General features: G+C 41.8%; 1 protein-coding gene across 1 annotated transcript in view; it reads left to right on the forward strand.

The window, feature by feature from the left end:
• Dlg5 (MAGUK family member discs large 5) overlaps nt 1–17,177 on the forward strand; it is a 409,368-nt gene that overhangs the window by 336,023 nt on the left and 56,168 nt on the right. Inside the window, exon 19 of the mRNA XM_080276235.1 lies at nt 5,392–5,604. Coding sequence (XP_080132361.1) covers nt 5,392–5,604 — 213 coding nt within the window. The remainder of the gene's footprint in view (nt 1–5,391; nt 5,605–17,177) is intronic.

The following is a 17,177-nucleotide window of genomic DNA, read 5'->3' on the forward strand; positions in this document are numbered from 1 at the left end:
ACCATACCCTGCCTAACGATGGCCAAACCCTCGATTTCATTTTTAAAGGCTCCAACATGCTTGCATGCGTCGGCCTTGGTCACCTAATGGCGGCTCTCCATGCTGCACGATCCATTGCAGCCTCCCTGTTCAGTCCCTTAACCCTAAGGTCACACTTAATGACCTCGTCCCATGTCTTTCTCGGTCTACTCCTCATAACCCCACCTCCAGTATTAACACTTCTCACCTTCCTCACCCAATTATCATCCCCCATCCTCTCCACATGTCCAAACCACCTCAATCTACCTCTCCTCATCACAACACCAATACACTCCTATCCCATCCTACCTCTCAACTCCTTCATCATAAACTCAGCCCCTCCAGGCCTTGGACGCAGGGATGCACTACGCATCCACCTAATCATTGTCATTTCTGTACGTCTGAGCTGGCGAATATCTTCCTCCTTCACTGCCCAGGTCTCACTACCATACAGCATTACACTCCTAACACATGCTACATACAAAGACCCCTTAGCATGTTGGGAGAGTCCTCTCAATGTCAGGAGAGGCAAGAGCTCCCTGAACTTGTTCCAACCACTTCTCACCCTAGCCACAGAGCTAGCTCCAGCCCCACCTCCAGCACACAACATGTCTCCCAAATAACAAAACTCTTCCACATACTCAAGAGATTCACCAGCAAGTTCAATCCTTTCACATCTGGCAATCTCCACCTGCTCACCCTGACACGCCATACACATAAAATCAGCATTATCTCGCAGTCTGCCTCTGATACCACTACATCTCTTATGCACCCATTTATCACACACACTGCACAAGATGGAATTACTTCCCACGCCCTTGTGGTTATGATTTTTGGTCACTCGCGCACAATCCGATTCGTGCACTGTGCAAGCCTACTGTGCAGTAATCCCTTTAAGTCCTGAACACCCCAAGTCCCAGACATTTTGGGCTCGGGTCTTTGGACACCAAAAATGGCAAAAAAATGTAAAAATGAAAAAAAAAAAAGAAGAAGAAGCCGATATGTGTTCATCCCTACTTTAAATTTGCCACGCAGTGACAAACAGCTTTGTTTTGGCATGTAGTTATTCCGATGACTGTTAGAGCACCCCTGCATTCCTCCCCAGTTCCTGTGTACCCACCATCATGGCTGCACTCACGTCGCCATGGCTACTCATGGCTCATTTTTGTGAATAAACAGTGAATAAACTGCAATACCATGCCACAAGACCATATGGAAATTTACAGTGTTGTTCAGTGTTAAGAAATTAGAATTCAGAGTGCAAAGGATTAAGTGCAGAGTGCAACACTGACGTGTTGCAACTGGCGTGGCGCAAGTAAGAACAGAATGTGCAGTGTTAAATAGTTATAATTCACAGTGCAAAGGATTAAGTGCAGCACAACACTGGATTACTGTACGTGTTTCAAGTGCACCTTCACCACTCTCAGAGCCATAGAGTAGGTGGGTTATCTTCGTGATTGCCACGGACGTGTTGTAAGTACCCTGTACACTGCTATATATTTTCCATATCACTTCTAAAATCTCATTCTCTGGTTCTTTTCCAATTATTTCATGATTTTTGTGTGAATAGGATCTTAAATAGGTGCTGTGCAGGTCCAATAAGGCATTAGTTAGGTGGTTTTCAAAGTTAGGTTGGGTTAGGGTCTATAAGTACCTGCCTGGGGGCATTTTCCCAAGTCCCAGACAAGCCTAAGTCCTGGACATGCCTTTTTGTCTCTATTACGTCGGATCTTGGAGGGATTACTATATAACTATGAAGATGCTGCAGCAAGAAATTAATCCATTATAAAGTTGACAATAAAACAGAAATGTTAAGAACAGCCATCCCACACCTCATGCGTTGGGTGCTTGCGTGCATGCGTGTCTGTGTCTGCATGTGTGTGTGTGTGTGATTTTACGTAGTTTACCTAGTTGTGATATATAGGAAATGAGCTACGCTTGTGGGGTCCTGTCTCCGTGTCTCAACTAGTCAAACTTTGCCTAAACTTATTCAAGTATTTGAACTGGATGATCTCTGTCCAGGCTATTCCACAGGTCAGTAAATCTATATGGAAAGCTGTATTTCTTGATAGCCTTTCAGGCAACTTGTCTTTTTCAATTTTTTTCCATCTCTCGTTGCTCCCCCATCCCATACAAACAGATCATCTCTGTCAGTTTTGTGTACTCCCATCATGGCTCTTAACACTGCAATCATGTCACTCCTCTCTCTTTCTTGTAAGGAAGGGAGACCGATCTTTTCTAACCATTCCTTGTGCGATAGGTCTTCCAGGCTAGGGACCATCTTGCTTGATGTTCTTTGTATTATCTCGATTATGTTTATATCTTCCATTTTGTGTGGGACCACACCACTTCCACGTATTCCAACCTGGGCTGGATCATAGCCACTGTCAGTTTTTTCATCTCCTCATCTGAGTATTCAAATGCCACTCTTATGTTTCTCAAAAGCCTATATGTCTGTCTGACAATCTTGTTAATATGTTTTTGGGGTTACAAATTATCCTGGACCAAGTCTCCCAGGTCCTTCTCTTCTCTTGCATTTGTGATTGGTTCCTTTCCCATCAAGTAATTCAGTGATTGCCTATTTGTACTTTTACCCGTTTCCAATATTTTGCATTATTTTGTATTGAAATTCATTTCCCTTACCCGGCTCCACTCATAAATCCTGTCCTGATCTTCCTGCAGCATTTCACAATCCTCTTCAACTTTTCACAATCCTCTTCAACTTCTACTTTTCTCATGATCTTTGTATCATCTGCAAACTGACTTGCATAAGTTTTCGTTCCATCCACCATATCATTTACGTAACTCAGGAATATTATGGGTACCAGCACCAAGCCCTGCAGGACTCCACTGTTACTTCGCTCCACCCTGACATCTTGTCCTTTGTTACTGTCCATATCTGTCGGTGTCTCATGAAGTCTCTCATCCACTCCAAGACTTTCCTTCAAGCCTCGTATGTGCTACATTTTCCACATTAGTCGCTTATGGGGTACAGGCAAACCCCGATTTATGATACCCCTAGATGCGATACCCCAGAATAGTGATGGGGGTAGAAATACCACCCTACCCCTCCTATCATAGGCCTGCCCTCGGTTTTGCGATGGTTTTTTTTTTTTTAAACCGATTTTGATGATGTTTTAGACTTAAATTTTGTGTTTAGGTTGATTTATAAACAGTTTTTAGACATACAGTAGATAAATGTGTTTTAGTCATAGGTGGAGTGAACACTGTTAGTTGTATTACAGATTCTTGTCCATCAGACGAGGCACATAACAGAATATTTTCGTGTTTGACCATTGAACTGTCATCTAACCTATCATGGAATACATTATAATAATTTTAAATAAATATTAATAATTATGAAAACCTTAGAGAGTAAATATTTCATGCATTGGTGAAAACTGACATCGATAAATCATGTTTTTACATTCGGGATGTTCAAGGAAAAACTCTTTGAAAATACAAAGGAGTTTCCAAAAAAATGTGGGAAAATAAAAGAGAAGAAAATAATTGAGCCCAGGAACCAGAACAGTAACTAAAACAACATAAAGAGGGGCTGTTGAAAAGGCAGTCTTGATCGCATCATCGATTGATAAATCATGTGTTAACATTCGGGTTGTTCAAGGGAAAATTTCTAAATAAATATTGGAAAATATGAAAGAAAATAAAGGAGCTCAGTGACCAGAAAAGTAACTGGAAAGACATAAAGAGGGGCCTTTGAACAGGCAATCCCGATTGCTTCATCAGCTGATATATCATGTGTTTACATTCGGGCTGTTCAAGGGAAAACGCTTTGAAAATATAAAGGAATTTCTAAATAAATATTGGAAAATGAGAGAGAAGAAAATAAAGGAGCTCAGCATCCAGAACAGTAACAAAAACAACTTAAAGGTGGGCCGTTGAAAAGGCAGTCCTGATTGCATTGTCAGTCGCATTCCCCGTCAAGAGAATTCCCAATCAAAACATCAGCGATTCTCCATGAAAACAGTTTGCACCTTGGACAATTCTGCATCATTCATACATTATTGTTATGCTTAGTAGATGTTTCTTTAATTGTCCCAGGACTGTCTGATGGTGGGATTGTAGACAATGCTTCTGCTTCTTCTCAACCAAGTTTTAATACGAGTCGGAGATCGAATTCTCCAGTGACCTTGACCGGGTACAAGTGAGATGGGCACTAGGTTTAGGATTAGGTTAGCTTCTTTTACAGTAGTTAGGCCATTTAGATTGGCCTTAAACTTTTTTTTGGACTCATTTGGGTGGATGTAGGATTTGACTGGAGGGAGAACTTCTATCTATCTATCTATTGCCAGACGCCTCAATCCCGTTTGGGGTGGCCACAAACAAATCGCCTCCAAGTCGCCCTGTCCCCCGCTATTTCACTCCCCTGCTCCCAGCTCACACACCCCTCTCTCATATACCTCTCCACCCCATCCCTCCATCTCATCCTCGGCCTCCCCCTCCCTCTTTCCCCCTCCACCTCACTCACATACACTCTCTTCGTCAGTCTTTCACCCTCCATCCTCTCCACATGGCCAAACCACCTCAGTGTGTTCCTCATAACGCTTCCTATCACATCCACATCAACACCACAACGCTCCTTTATATCCTCATTCATCAGCCTGTCTCTCCATGTGACTCCACAGGCTCCTCTTAAATAACTCATTTCCACTGCTCTCACTCTTGACTTGTGTCCTTCCAACAACGTCCAAGCTTCACTTCCGTACGTTAGAGTTGGTATCACAATACTGTCATGTAGTAACTTTTTCACATCCATGCTCACTTCCCTGCTTCTTATCACTGCTTTCAAGGAACCAGCGACCTTTCTTCCCTGCTGTACCCTTTCAAGCACTTCACCCTCCAAACCTCCATCCTTACTCATCACACTACCCAAGTACTTAAACGTACTCACATTTCCCAATTCCTCACCATCCAACCTCGCTGTACATTCACTGACTTCACCTCTCTCAAAGACCATCACTTTACTCTTCCCTACATTCACCTTTAGATTCCGTTTCTTACACACTCTCTCAAACTCATCCACCAAGCCTTGCAGCTCCCCTTCGTCTTCACGCAACAACACAGTATCATCTGCAAACAACAGTACAGGGAGTTTCCAAACACTATTCTCTCTCACCAGTGCCACTCCAACATCCACTACCCTACCTTGTATATATATACATATAACCCTGTATAGAGAGAGAGAGAGAGAGAGAGAGAGAGAGAATGTAGATATTTAGATGTATCATTTTATGATTTTCAGTGCTGCTCATAGTACAGTATTACAATAGTTCATTTGTGTGTTATAGCCAGTTTCCTGTCTGCTGTCACTATATGTCCTTTTTTTTTTTTTTTTTTTTTTTTTTTTTTTAGGATACCAAGCAATGCTAGTGTGGCCAGTAAAAGCAGTGGAGGAAAGGGAGGAAGCATTGATAGGAACTCTGAACGAGGTTCCCCAATGCCTCCCAGCTATTCAGTGGAGATGGTAGGGGGTGGTGGTAGTGGAAGCAGAGGACCCCAGCACATCACTCACATCACACACTCGGTCCACAGCCCACATTACCAGGACTACACTTGGCAGAGAAAGTAAGTGCCTGTATTGTGTATTATGTCCTTTCCCATGGTATATTTTTTCAATCATTTTGAAAAAATGTAATCTTCCTCTTGGTACCATCCAGTTGCACATGCAAGTAGACATAGCCAAAGGGTGTAATTGTATTGAGAAGGGTATCTGGTTGTATCGTCGATGGAGTGGCGCCAAGAGAGAGTAATGATGAGGCGTTGTAGGAGATGTCAGGGTAGGCCTTCTCTGTTCCGTTATCCTCTTTGTATTTTAAACGGGATGATGAAATAGGCAGATTTGGGTCGATGGAGTTTATTGTGAGGCAGTTATATGAATAAAAGTTAAAAACTTGGCATGACCCATGTAGCTTATGGTTCGTAGCAGTTTATGCTAGCTGCAGTCCTCCTACTTTATGCTCATTCTCCTACTCCCTATCTCTCTCCTTGTCTAACTAACTTTCCTACATGTGATATTGGACTTATATCCCCCTCTAGTTTCCAGCTAAAGTGTGTGGGCGTACATGTGCATATGTTTGTGCATTTGTGTGTGTCGGTCATATTTCCGGCACATGATCAGGGGTGTTTAGCATTCTTGTAAGGGGATGTGTAGTTGTGTCTTCCTGGAGAACTCAGACATAACTGCCTGTATTACATATTGTTACCTATAGCTGTATAGTTACATACCGTAGTTACATACATTGTCGTGTTTTATTATGCCTACATGTTGCTCGGTCACACCTACTGTTGTACCAACGACAGTAACTATTGTCATAATATATTAATGCATATTATATACACATTACAATCAGTTTGTAAGCTAATTACTGTAGGCTCTCAATCTTCGATTAATCTTACTTTGATATTTCATACTTCGATCAGACTCGCCTTCTCGTCCAAAATTCATGCTTCAGTTTCAAAAGTCGTGCTTCGATCACTCAGGCCGGGTTGTGAGCGCAAGTCGAAGCCCATCTGTTCATCTATCATGCCACCTGCCGGCCACTTGGTGAAGCTTGTCCTCATTCAAATGTTTGAAAACTTTTCTGTGATGATGGAAGCAGTGATAGCATCAGCATCAGTGGCCATGGTGATTGGGACAAGGATAAGCAAGCAGGTGTTCATTCAAGCGGGGTTGGGGCGAGCGCGAGTGATGGCAGCGAGGGTGGCAGTGGTGGCTGGCAACAGCGTCTCAACCATCACCTCGTAACCAGTCAGGACAATTCGCTGTCAAGTCAATTCGCCATCATAACAATAACGAGACAGTTTGCCGTCATTAATGAGGACAGCTATGAGTGATGCTAGAATGTAATTCAAAGGCGCTACAGCGAGGAAGAAACAAGTTAATTATTGACTAAAGGTGCGACTAATAAATACTGTAATATCCAAAGCCTGTGTTATTGAACATAGACTCTGATGGTTCCCCCTGAAATATAGTTATTAAAGTATTGATTAATTAATAATAAGTATATTTATTGAATGACGGGGAATCGTCTAGGATGCGAATTGTCCTGACGGGAAATCTTCCATGTTTTGACAGCGAATTGTCTGATGGCGAATTGACTCGATGGTGAATTGTCTCGGAACCCAACACTCACCACATGAGCTTCATTCTTTCTATATTAAATTGTGTGCAGCCTGTATTTCTTGCTTGTATTGCTAATAGTAAGTAAATATGTACTAAATATAAGCATATAAATATGGCTGTGTTAAGATTTTGGGTGGGTATAAGTGTATACACTTAACCCTTGGCTATTACGGGTTCCGCTATAGCGTATCTTGCTATCATGCCTATATAAAGAACTACCCCAATACCTTTATCATGCGCTAAATGCCTGCTATCGCGCACCGCAAATGTTCAAAAATTTCAAAAAGGCCAGGCTCCAGTGCTCCACCCAGCCAACAAAAGCTTCACTCCGTGATTGGTCGTGTGATGTCAGCACCAGCCGAGCGCTGATTGGCCGCCCGACCGAGTCTCATGCCCGCCAAACCATTCAAGTGCACGCCCTCAGACCGTGAACAGTGATAGCAAGAACAATAACCTTTTTTATGATATGACCATGGCCAACGTACCCCCTCCCCATCCCCCTACCATCACCCAACATAATGCTGCAGCACCTGCCAGTAAAATAAAGAAGAGGAAGAACCTAAGTTATGCAGATAAACTGGAAATGTGAAACTTTTAGAGAATGGTGAGACCAAGCGAAGTGTGGGGAAGAAACACAACATCAATGAATCAACTGTGAGGGGTATTTATAAGAATCGTGATCACATCATAAAACATGCTCATTTTTAGACTATTATATACTAATATGTGGTACAAAAAAGGTATCTTAGGGATAAATATTGAGGTCATGGCACCGGTTAGAATTATTACCATAAGTTCTTCAATTCGCCTATCATGGTTTCGGCTATAGCGCAGCCATAGCATGACCAGTTGGGAGTGATAGCCGAGGGTTGAGTGTACATAAAAGTTGATGTAGGTTTGTTGGCGACACGCTGGTCGCATGTATTTTTTTTCCATAAGTTTATCAATTCGCTTTTCAATAAATTGCATTTTGATCGTTTTTTTCAGTCCCAAAACCAATCGAAGATCGAGAGCCTTCTGCAAGTGAAGTACATAATATTGCAAAAGTAACATAAGTGTATGAATATTGTATCATAATTGCAGTTACATCGTGTTAATGCAATTGTAGTTACATTGTGTAAATGCAATTGTTACAAAAGCATGGTTATTACAAAATTGTAGTTACATCATGTTAATGCAACTGTCACAAAATGTAGTTGTTACAAATTGTAGTTACAGAATTTTAGCAGTTGTAATGTAATTGCAGTAATGCTAGTGTTTTGTAGTTACATAATTGTTGCAATTGTAACATAATTGCAGGAATGCTAGTGTTTGTAGTTACATAATTGTAGCTGTTGTAACAGATGCAGTAATGCTATCATTTGTAGTTACATAATTGTAGCAGTTGTAACATAGTTGCAGTAATGCTATCATTTGTAGTTACATAATCATAGCAGTTGTAACCTAATTGGAGTAATGCTATCACTTGTAGTTTGATTGTGTAACAATTGTAACATAATTGGAGTAATGCTATCATTTGTAGTTACATAACTATAGCAGTTGTAACATAACTGAAGGAATCACAAGTGTGTTCATTGTAGTTATATAACTGATACATGTGTGTATAATTTATACAATCATAGCAATACAATCATATCATGGATCAGCCATATTTGATGTACAGTACTTGTTTATTTGAGACACCATGGGTGTATTGGCTTAGTTTTGCTGCACAGTTTATTTGATACACCTTGGGTGTATTGGCTTAGTTATGTTGCACAGTTATATTGAAATTAAAAAGATAATATAGGTAACCCATATTTTGTTATTTTATATAAAATTAGATAAATAATATTATAATATGTACAGTATTCACTTAGTTTTGTTTGTACCACACATCACTTGATTTTATATTCCTCCAAAGGTTGTGAAGTCAGCTTGATATGTTTGCTCATTTATAAATTCATCTTTAGGTATAGGTTGTAACTACTGTGTGTGGTTGAGTATGGCAAAAGCTGCAAGATCCATTTTGTTAAGCATTTTTCACTTGATTTTCCTTGTTACTCTAATGTGAAGGATATGTGTGTACTTATATTTTAAATTCTCTGGTTTTACTTGATATTCATATGGATATATTATAATATTATCTTATGTAAGGATATACCTGTATATTGTCTCTCACTGTGTATATACATAAGGGTGTCTATAAATTAAGTAGTACTATTAAACTAATAGAGTAAATGTTTGACTCACTGATATTAAGTGTAGCAGTGGTGATGATAGTGAGGTTGGTTGAAGGGTGTTGGTAGGTTTTGGTCGAGGTGGGTCAGGGTCCTGGTGTGACTGCGTCAGTACTCGGTGTCATCACTGTGGGGTTGGCAGACAGGCTGGCAGGCAGGCAGGCAGGTGCAGGATGGCAGGCTGCTGTTGTCAGGCACATGGACTGATTGACGTTATTAGATGCTCTTAGTAAATGATAACACTGCTGAGCTGCTGCCTCACTCTGGTAGTTGTAAAGAAGATGTTGGTGGTGGTAGTGTTGGAGAAGGTGGAGGTTGTGGTGGAGGTGCAAGGAGGGAGAAATGTGTTGATGCAACATGACCATGCCGGGGCAACACTATTACCACAGTACAGATATACTTCCACTTTTCTCACGTTCTTTGTTTCTTCGTCTTCTTCTTAACTTGTAGTGTTTGATTTTCCTTAGTCCTTGCAATTAACTTGTAGGCTTGTAGAGTTGTCACTAAATCTAGTTTATCGCTGCCATTGTTTCTTGTAAATTGTGGAGTTGTGGTTGAGGTGGTTAGGGGCAATTACGGACGAGGTTAAGGTGTGTTGATGCTCCGCCAGCTCTCGCTATCTGTTTTGTTTGTTTGTTTCTTGTTACTTGTGATTGCGTGAAGTTGCCAGATTGAATGTAGTCAGTTCGTTTACCACTGTTGTTTACCATTGTAGAGGTTCAGAGAGAGGTGGAAAGATTAGTAAGAGAAAGTAAGAAGAGAGTGGATGAGGAATTTGGAAGGAATTTGAGTGTAAAGTGCAGGGACTATAAGAAAATGTTCTGGAAAGAGGTGAAAAGAGTAAGACAGGGTGGAAGTGAAGTTAGCAGGGGAGTGAAAGATAAAAATGGTAGATAACAGATGGAGAGAACACTTTAAGGAATTGTTGAACATACAGGATGGAAGTAATGCGAGTATAAGTGGCTGGGGAATGGCTGGGAGAAGGAGAGAGGTGAGAAGACAGGAAGAAATCAGTAGGATAGAAGTTGTGGAAGCAATGAAGAAAGTTAAATTGGGGAAAGCCCCGGGAATTGATGGAGTGTGTGGTGAAATACTGAAGCATGGGGGAGAGAGTAGTAGGATGGATGTGGAAAATGTGCAGATTGGCCTGGGAGGAAGGTAAGAGTCCCGGAGGATTGAAAGTCAGGTATAACTATTCCCTTGTACAAAGGAAAAGGGGAAAAAGAAGTGTGTGGTAATCATAGGGGCATTTGTCTTCTTAGTATAATAGGAAAAGTGTACGGTAGGATACTTATTGACAGTTAGAGAAAGAGCAGAGGAATTAGTTGGAGAAGAACAGGGAGGCTTTAGGAAGGGAAGAGGTTGTGTAGATCAGATATTCATTCTTAGATCTTTAGTGGAAAAGTTTCTAGAGAAGGAAAAGAAGTTGTATGCGGCTTTCATGGATTTGGAGAAAGCATATGACAGGGTGGATAGACAAGGATTGTGGAAAGTATTAAGAATATGTGGAGTAGATGGGAAGTTCTTGAATGCTGTGAAGAGTATGTATGATGGTGCTAAGGCTGCAGTGTGTGGATGGTGAAGTGAGTGAATTTTTCTTTTTGAAGGTTGGGGTGAAACAGGGATGTGTCATGTCTCCATGGTTGTTCAGTCTGTACATGGATGGGGTAATAAAAGAGATACAAGGTAGGGTAGTGGATGTTGGAGTGGCCCTAGTGAGAGAGGGTAGTGCTTGAAAACTCCCTGTACTGTTGTTTGCAGATGATACTGTGATGTTGAGTGAAGATGAAGGAGAGCTGCAAGGCTTGGTGGATGAGTTTGGGAGAGTGTGTAAGAAACGGAATCTAAAGGTGAATGTAGGGAAGAGCAAAGTGATGGTCTTTGAGAGAGGTGCAGTCAGTGAATGTACAGCGAGGTTGGATGATGAGGAATTGGAAAATGTGAGTACATTTAAGTACTTGGGTAGTGTGATGAGTAAGGATGGAGGTTTGGAGGGTGAAGTGCTTGAAAGGGTACAGCAAGGAAGAAAGGTTGCTGGTTCTTTGAAAGCAGTGGTAAGAAGCAGGGAAGTGAGCATGGATGTGAAAAAGTCACTACATGACAGTATTGTGATGCCAACTCTAACGTATGGAAGTGAAGCTTGGACGTTGCTGGAAGGACACAAGTCAAAGGTGAGAGGAGTGGAAATGAGTTATTTAAGAGGAGCCTGTGGAGTCACATGGAGAGACAGGCTGACAAATGAGAATATAAAGGAGCATTGTGGTGTGGATGTGGATGTGATATGAAGCAATAGGAGGAATACACTGAGGTGGTTTGGCCATGTGGAGAGGATGGAGAGTGAAAGACTGACAAAGAGAGTGTATGTGAGTGAGGTGGAGGGGGGAAGAGGGAGGGGGAGGCCGAGGATGAGATGGAGGGATGGGGTGGATAGGTATATGAGAGAGGGGGGTGTGAGTTGGGAGCAGGGCAGTGAAATGGCGGGGGACAGGGCGACGTGGAGGCGATTTGTTTGTGGCCACCCTGAACGGGATTGAGGCATCTTGCAATAGATAGATAGATAGAGGTTCAGGAAAGTAGTCTGCTTCGTATAAACTCATTAGACGTGGCTTGATTGTAGTTGTGGATTATTTTGATTGTAATTTGTACATTGATTGTTGATGTTCATAGTTTATCATTGTACAAACTCGTAAGGCTTGATTTGCTTGTAGTTGGTTCGTTGTTATCACTAGCTACCAGTGTAAGTAGACGTAGCCGAGGGGTGGTGGAGTAGGTGGGGGCTGTGTTGTACTTTACTCAGGTGTCACTTCACCCATTATGTCTACACATATAATGCATTTTTTTTTTTTTCCTTGATGCCTGTTGTCACTCATGGTAGTGCCACCTGAATGGTGGGTGTCACCACTTTCTACAAACAGCATGAATAACAGAGAAATTAACAGTGTGACAAGAGGAAGTTGTCACATTGTAAGTTTCCCACATAGGGTAAAGGAACTAATGGCAATAATTAACTGTCCCAACATCATGCCCAGAGTCCCCCCTTTGACCCTTCACTGTATGAGATCATTCTTATAACCACCTGCCAGTTACCAAAATGCTGCCAAACACCATTGTTATATGCTTCTATAATGCCCGTTCTGTGCCAAAAGCCAGATAAAAAATGAAAAGTTTCCCTCCCCATGGTAAGGTAGTCTCCTAGACTTGCCCAACTGCCTCGCTTTCCCTGCCACAACACTCATGTCATACAACCACTCAGTGGCTCATTCACATCACAGCAATGTGCAACTGATTTTTTTGTAGCCTAAATCATGTTGTGAAGCACAAAAAACAAACTGTTGTGGAGGAAAGGAAGGACTGAGTGTGAGGTACACAGCAACCCCCAACATTATGCAATATACGTTACAACTGAGATGAGTCTTTTGCCTGCACTCTAGCTACACTCAGTGGTCTTGTAGTGTTGTGATGGGGGGGTCATGTTGTATTCTTTGGGGCTGGATTTGGCAAGTTTTACTGTGGGATTTTGTATTCTATTACAGTATATGAATTCACATGATCATCTTTTTTAAGGTTCTGTCAGTCATTAGCCACTCACTAGATGTCTTGCATTGTAAAAATGGTGTGTTAAATGCAACTTACATATAGTTGGATGAAGACAGTCTCTGTATTATTTTCAGAAATTTTGTGGGCATTAAGCTTTGATAAACATTATGTTATAGGTATATTCTTATTGTGAAGCAATGCCAGCTAGCTAAATGTCTGCGAATATTGTTAAAAAATTATAAGGGCATTGTCAAACATTTCCGCTGTTAATTTCTCTGCCATGCTGTTCATAGAACGTGGTAGCACCCGCCATTCACGTGGCACTACCGTTGAAATTGTTAAGTTATGTGAAGGGTAAACTCAAAGTCCGTCACCAGAGGTCTTCTTTACTATGACTAGATGTAATACAGTCTGTCCTGGATGACGACCTGGTATGAACTGTGAGAGAGCCGGGCGTGCTCCCATCCCCAGCTTTCAAAAGATGCTACATAATCAAAATTCAGGCAGTGGTGAGACTTAAGTCAGCAAAATCAGTCACGTAGCCCTTCTCACAACTACACCTGGTACATATTACTGACATTAAATAACATTTACAAGAATAAACAAGGTTGACAAATTATACAATGTCCCTTTTATAAGAAATCATTAGTAACATTTTCCTCGGGGTAACTAAAAGTTGTGTCTCGTTACACAGTGGGAAAATACATAGATGAAGAGCCTAGTTACCTTGGGAATGAAGAAAGAATTGAGTGAAAGGAGAAGAGAGCCAAAGGTGGTAGTGAACATTGAAATCTCCTGGAGTGGAGACTTCAGAGAAAGGAGAAATGGATTCCATCTTAGAAGTAAGATAGTCGAAGAATTTTTCATAGCCAGTAGAATTAGGGGATAAGTAAACAGCACGGATACATTTAGTCGGAGAATGACAGGAAAGCTGAAGTCAGAGAGTAGAGAAATTGGAAGATTCAAAATCAGGAACATGAGAGCAAGATATATTGTTGCGTACTTATACACAGCAGCCACCTTTGGCTTTTAACCTCTAGGCTGCTGAGAGCTCTGAGCTAAGTCATGCCCTGGTGCGGCTATTTTCCGTTAACATTCGTTAAGAGCCTTCTGAGAGGTTTGTAGCAATCTGTCAACTGGTCCTCAGATGCTTGCAGCAACCAAGGGGTTAAATGAGTATAGAGAAAGTAGGAGGATACAAAGAGGGGTTTGCTCTCAGTCACTCCAGACAGCTGAGTCTTAGTTAGGAAGAGAAGATAGGTTTAGAGGAGGAGAGGTGGTGCTAAACAGTGAGAAAGTTAGAGGATAGGCTATGAATGTTGCAGAAATGAAGAAGAAGTGAGTCAGACAGTGGTTCCAGACATCTCTCTGGGTCGTCACTGGGAGAGGGGCAGACGGTGGGGATATTTATTGTCCAAACCCCCCCCCCCCCCCCTGGAACTCCTAGGCTTGTTCTTGTGACGCCATTTTGCTGATTTTGAATAGGATGTGTATTGTGTAAAATGCGTGTTGATTGATATTGACAGTAAGAGGAACTTGTATTGGAGTGTGTTCTGGCCTACTGTCTGTGTTACTGAAACACTGAAAAAATTCAGCAAAGGGGGATGTGAGAGGTGTAAGACTGAGAGGAAGACCACGAATAGGATGGATGGACAGTGTGAAGAGAGCGCTGGATGCGAGAGGGATGTCTGTTGAGCAAGGAAGAGTGGCTGTGCGTGACAGAAATAAAAGGAGAGAAATTGTGAATGAATAAGTGATGACGCAGCCCTGAGGGGATATTCTCCCGCATTTGGTCTGATCAGCTAGTCAGGTCAGGTGCGGGTAAGGGGATGGGTCTGTTATGATGTGGCAGGGGTAAACCAGTTCTGCTGTCGGGCCCTGCTGTGGATGTCACTGATTGCATTGCGCAGTTGACCCTTGTGCGGTGTGATGCGGTGAGGATCTGTCTGTTCTCCCCTTTGGGGCTAAGATGCGAATGAATGTGTTTGAATGGATGAGTAAATGGAGAGTGAGTCGTCCTGTCTCGGCTACCTCCCTTTCCTTGGGGGAAGCAGCCTAGGTATATAGATAGATAGAAGAGGAACTTGTATTGGAGTGTGTTCTGGCTTACTGTCTGTGTTACTGAAACACTGAAAAAATTCAGCAAAGGGGGATAGTCAGGAGCTAGTCCTGAGGGCTGATGAAATGGGAGCTCCAGCTCTCCACGTCATCAGCTTTTCATCCACCGTGGGAGTACTGCCCTTCGTGACTGATGCTACAGTCTACTCCTGCCTAGAAGATTCACGGTCTAATTGTGTGTTCACTGGAAGAAGGAGAATTGCTTTGGAATGGAAGAGGGCCAGTGTGGTACCAATTTGTAAGGCAGGGAACAAAGAAGAACCCCTGAATTATTGATCAGTGTCCCTGACCAGCATAGTCGCAGAATTGTGAGAGAGAATCCTGAAAGACCGATGGATAAAATATCTGGCAGAGTTGGACATTTTGGCAGGAAGTCAGTTTAGATTCAGAAATGGAAGGTCATGTGTTTCCAACTCGATGGGCATCTACTCAAGGATGATTGATGTGCTGCAAGAGAGAGAGAGTTGGATGAACTGTGTGTACTTATATCTGGAGAAAGCTTTTGATAAGGTACCCCACAAGCGACTAATGTGGAAATTGGAACACGCAGGAGGACTGAAGGGGTACCTCTTGGAGTGGATGAGAGACTTCTTGAGATCATCACAAATGAGGACAGCAGTAAAAGACAGGATGTTGGAATGGAGGGAAGTAACAATTGGAGTCCCACTGAGCTTGGTGTTAGCGCCCATAATGTTCCTGATTTACGTAAACTATGTGGTAGATGGACTGAACAGTTATGCAAATCTGTTTGTTGACGATGTAAAGATCATGAGGAGAGTAGAAGTTGAAGAAGACTGTAAAATGCTGCAGGAAGACCTGGATAGGTTCGTGATTGGAGCTGGGTGTGGGAAGTGAAATTCAGTGAAAAAAATGTAAAATATTGGAAATGGGTAAACGTACCAAGAGACCATCACTGAATTATTTGATGGGTAATGAACTAATCAGAAAAGTGAGAGAAGAGAAGGACTTGGGAGTGCTGGTCCAGGATAATATGTCACCTGAAAAGCACATTAACAAGATAGAGAGATGTATAATCACATCACTAACATAATAGTAGCATTTCATTACATGGATGAGATGATGAAAAAACTGATAGTGGCCATAATCTGCCCCAGTTTGGAATATGCAGCAGTAGTGTGGTCCCCACATTAAAAGAAAGGTGTAAACAAGATCGAGACAATACAAAGAACAGCAACCAAGATGGTCCCTAGCCTAGTAGATCTGTCAGACAGGGAAAGGCTGGAAAAGCTAGATCTATTTACCTTAGAAGAAAGAAGAGAGAGGGGCAACATGACTGCAGTGTTCAGGACAAAAATTGACAGAGAAGATCTGTTTGTATGGGATGGGAGAGAAACAAGAGGACACACAATGAAACTGAAAATGCCAAGTTGCTTGAAGGATATCAAGAAAAACAGAATTCCATATTGATTCATAGACCTGTGGAATAGCCAGGACAAAGATCATCCAATCTAAAAACATAAATGAGTTCAGAGCATAATTTGACTTATCAAGAAGCAGAGATGGGACCCCATGAACATAGCTCATTTCCTGTATATCACAACAAGGTAAATACAACTAGGTAAATACACACACACACACACACACACACACACACACACACACATGTATGTGTGTGGGAAATGAAATTTAATGCAAAGAAATGTAAAATATTGGAAATGGGTAAAAGTACCAAGAGCCCATCATTGAATTATTTGATGGGTAATGAACCAATCACAAAAGCGAGAGAAGAGAAAGATTTGGGAGTGCTGGTCCAGGACAGTTTGTCACCTGAAAAACACATTAACAAGGCACTTAGAGAGACGTATAAACTCTTGACTAACATAAGAGTAGCATTTCATTACATGGAAGATGAGATGATGGAAAAATTGATAGTGGCCATGATTTGCCCCAGGTTAGAATATGCAGCAGTAGTGTGGTCCCCACACAAAAAGAAAGATATAAACAAGATTGAGAGAATACAAAGAACAGCAACCAAGATGGTCCCCAGTCTGGCAGATTTGTCATTTAGAGAGAGAGGTTGGAAAAGCTGGATATGCCTTCCTTAGAAGAAAGGAGAAAGAGAGGAGACATGATTGCTGTGTTCAGGACCATGGTGGGAGTAGATAAACTTGACAAAGAAG

The sequence above is a fragment of the Coenobita brevimanus genome, chromosome 64, assembly GCF_032717465.1.
Source record: "Coenobita brevimanus isolate Jiangsu-jjx chromosome 64, ASM3271746v2, whole genome shotgun sequence".
Lineage (NCBI taxonomy): Eukaryota > Metazoa > Arthropoda > Malacostraca > Decapoda > Coenobitidae > Coenobita > Coenobita brevimanus.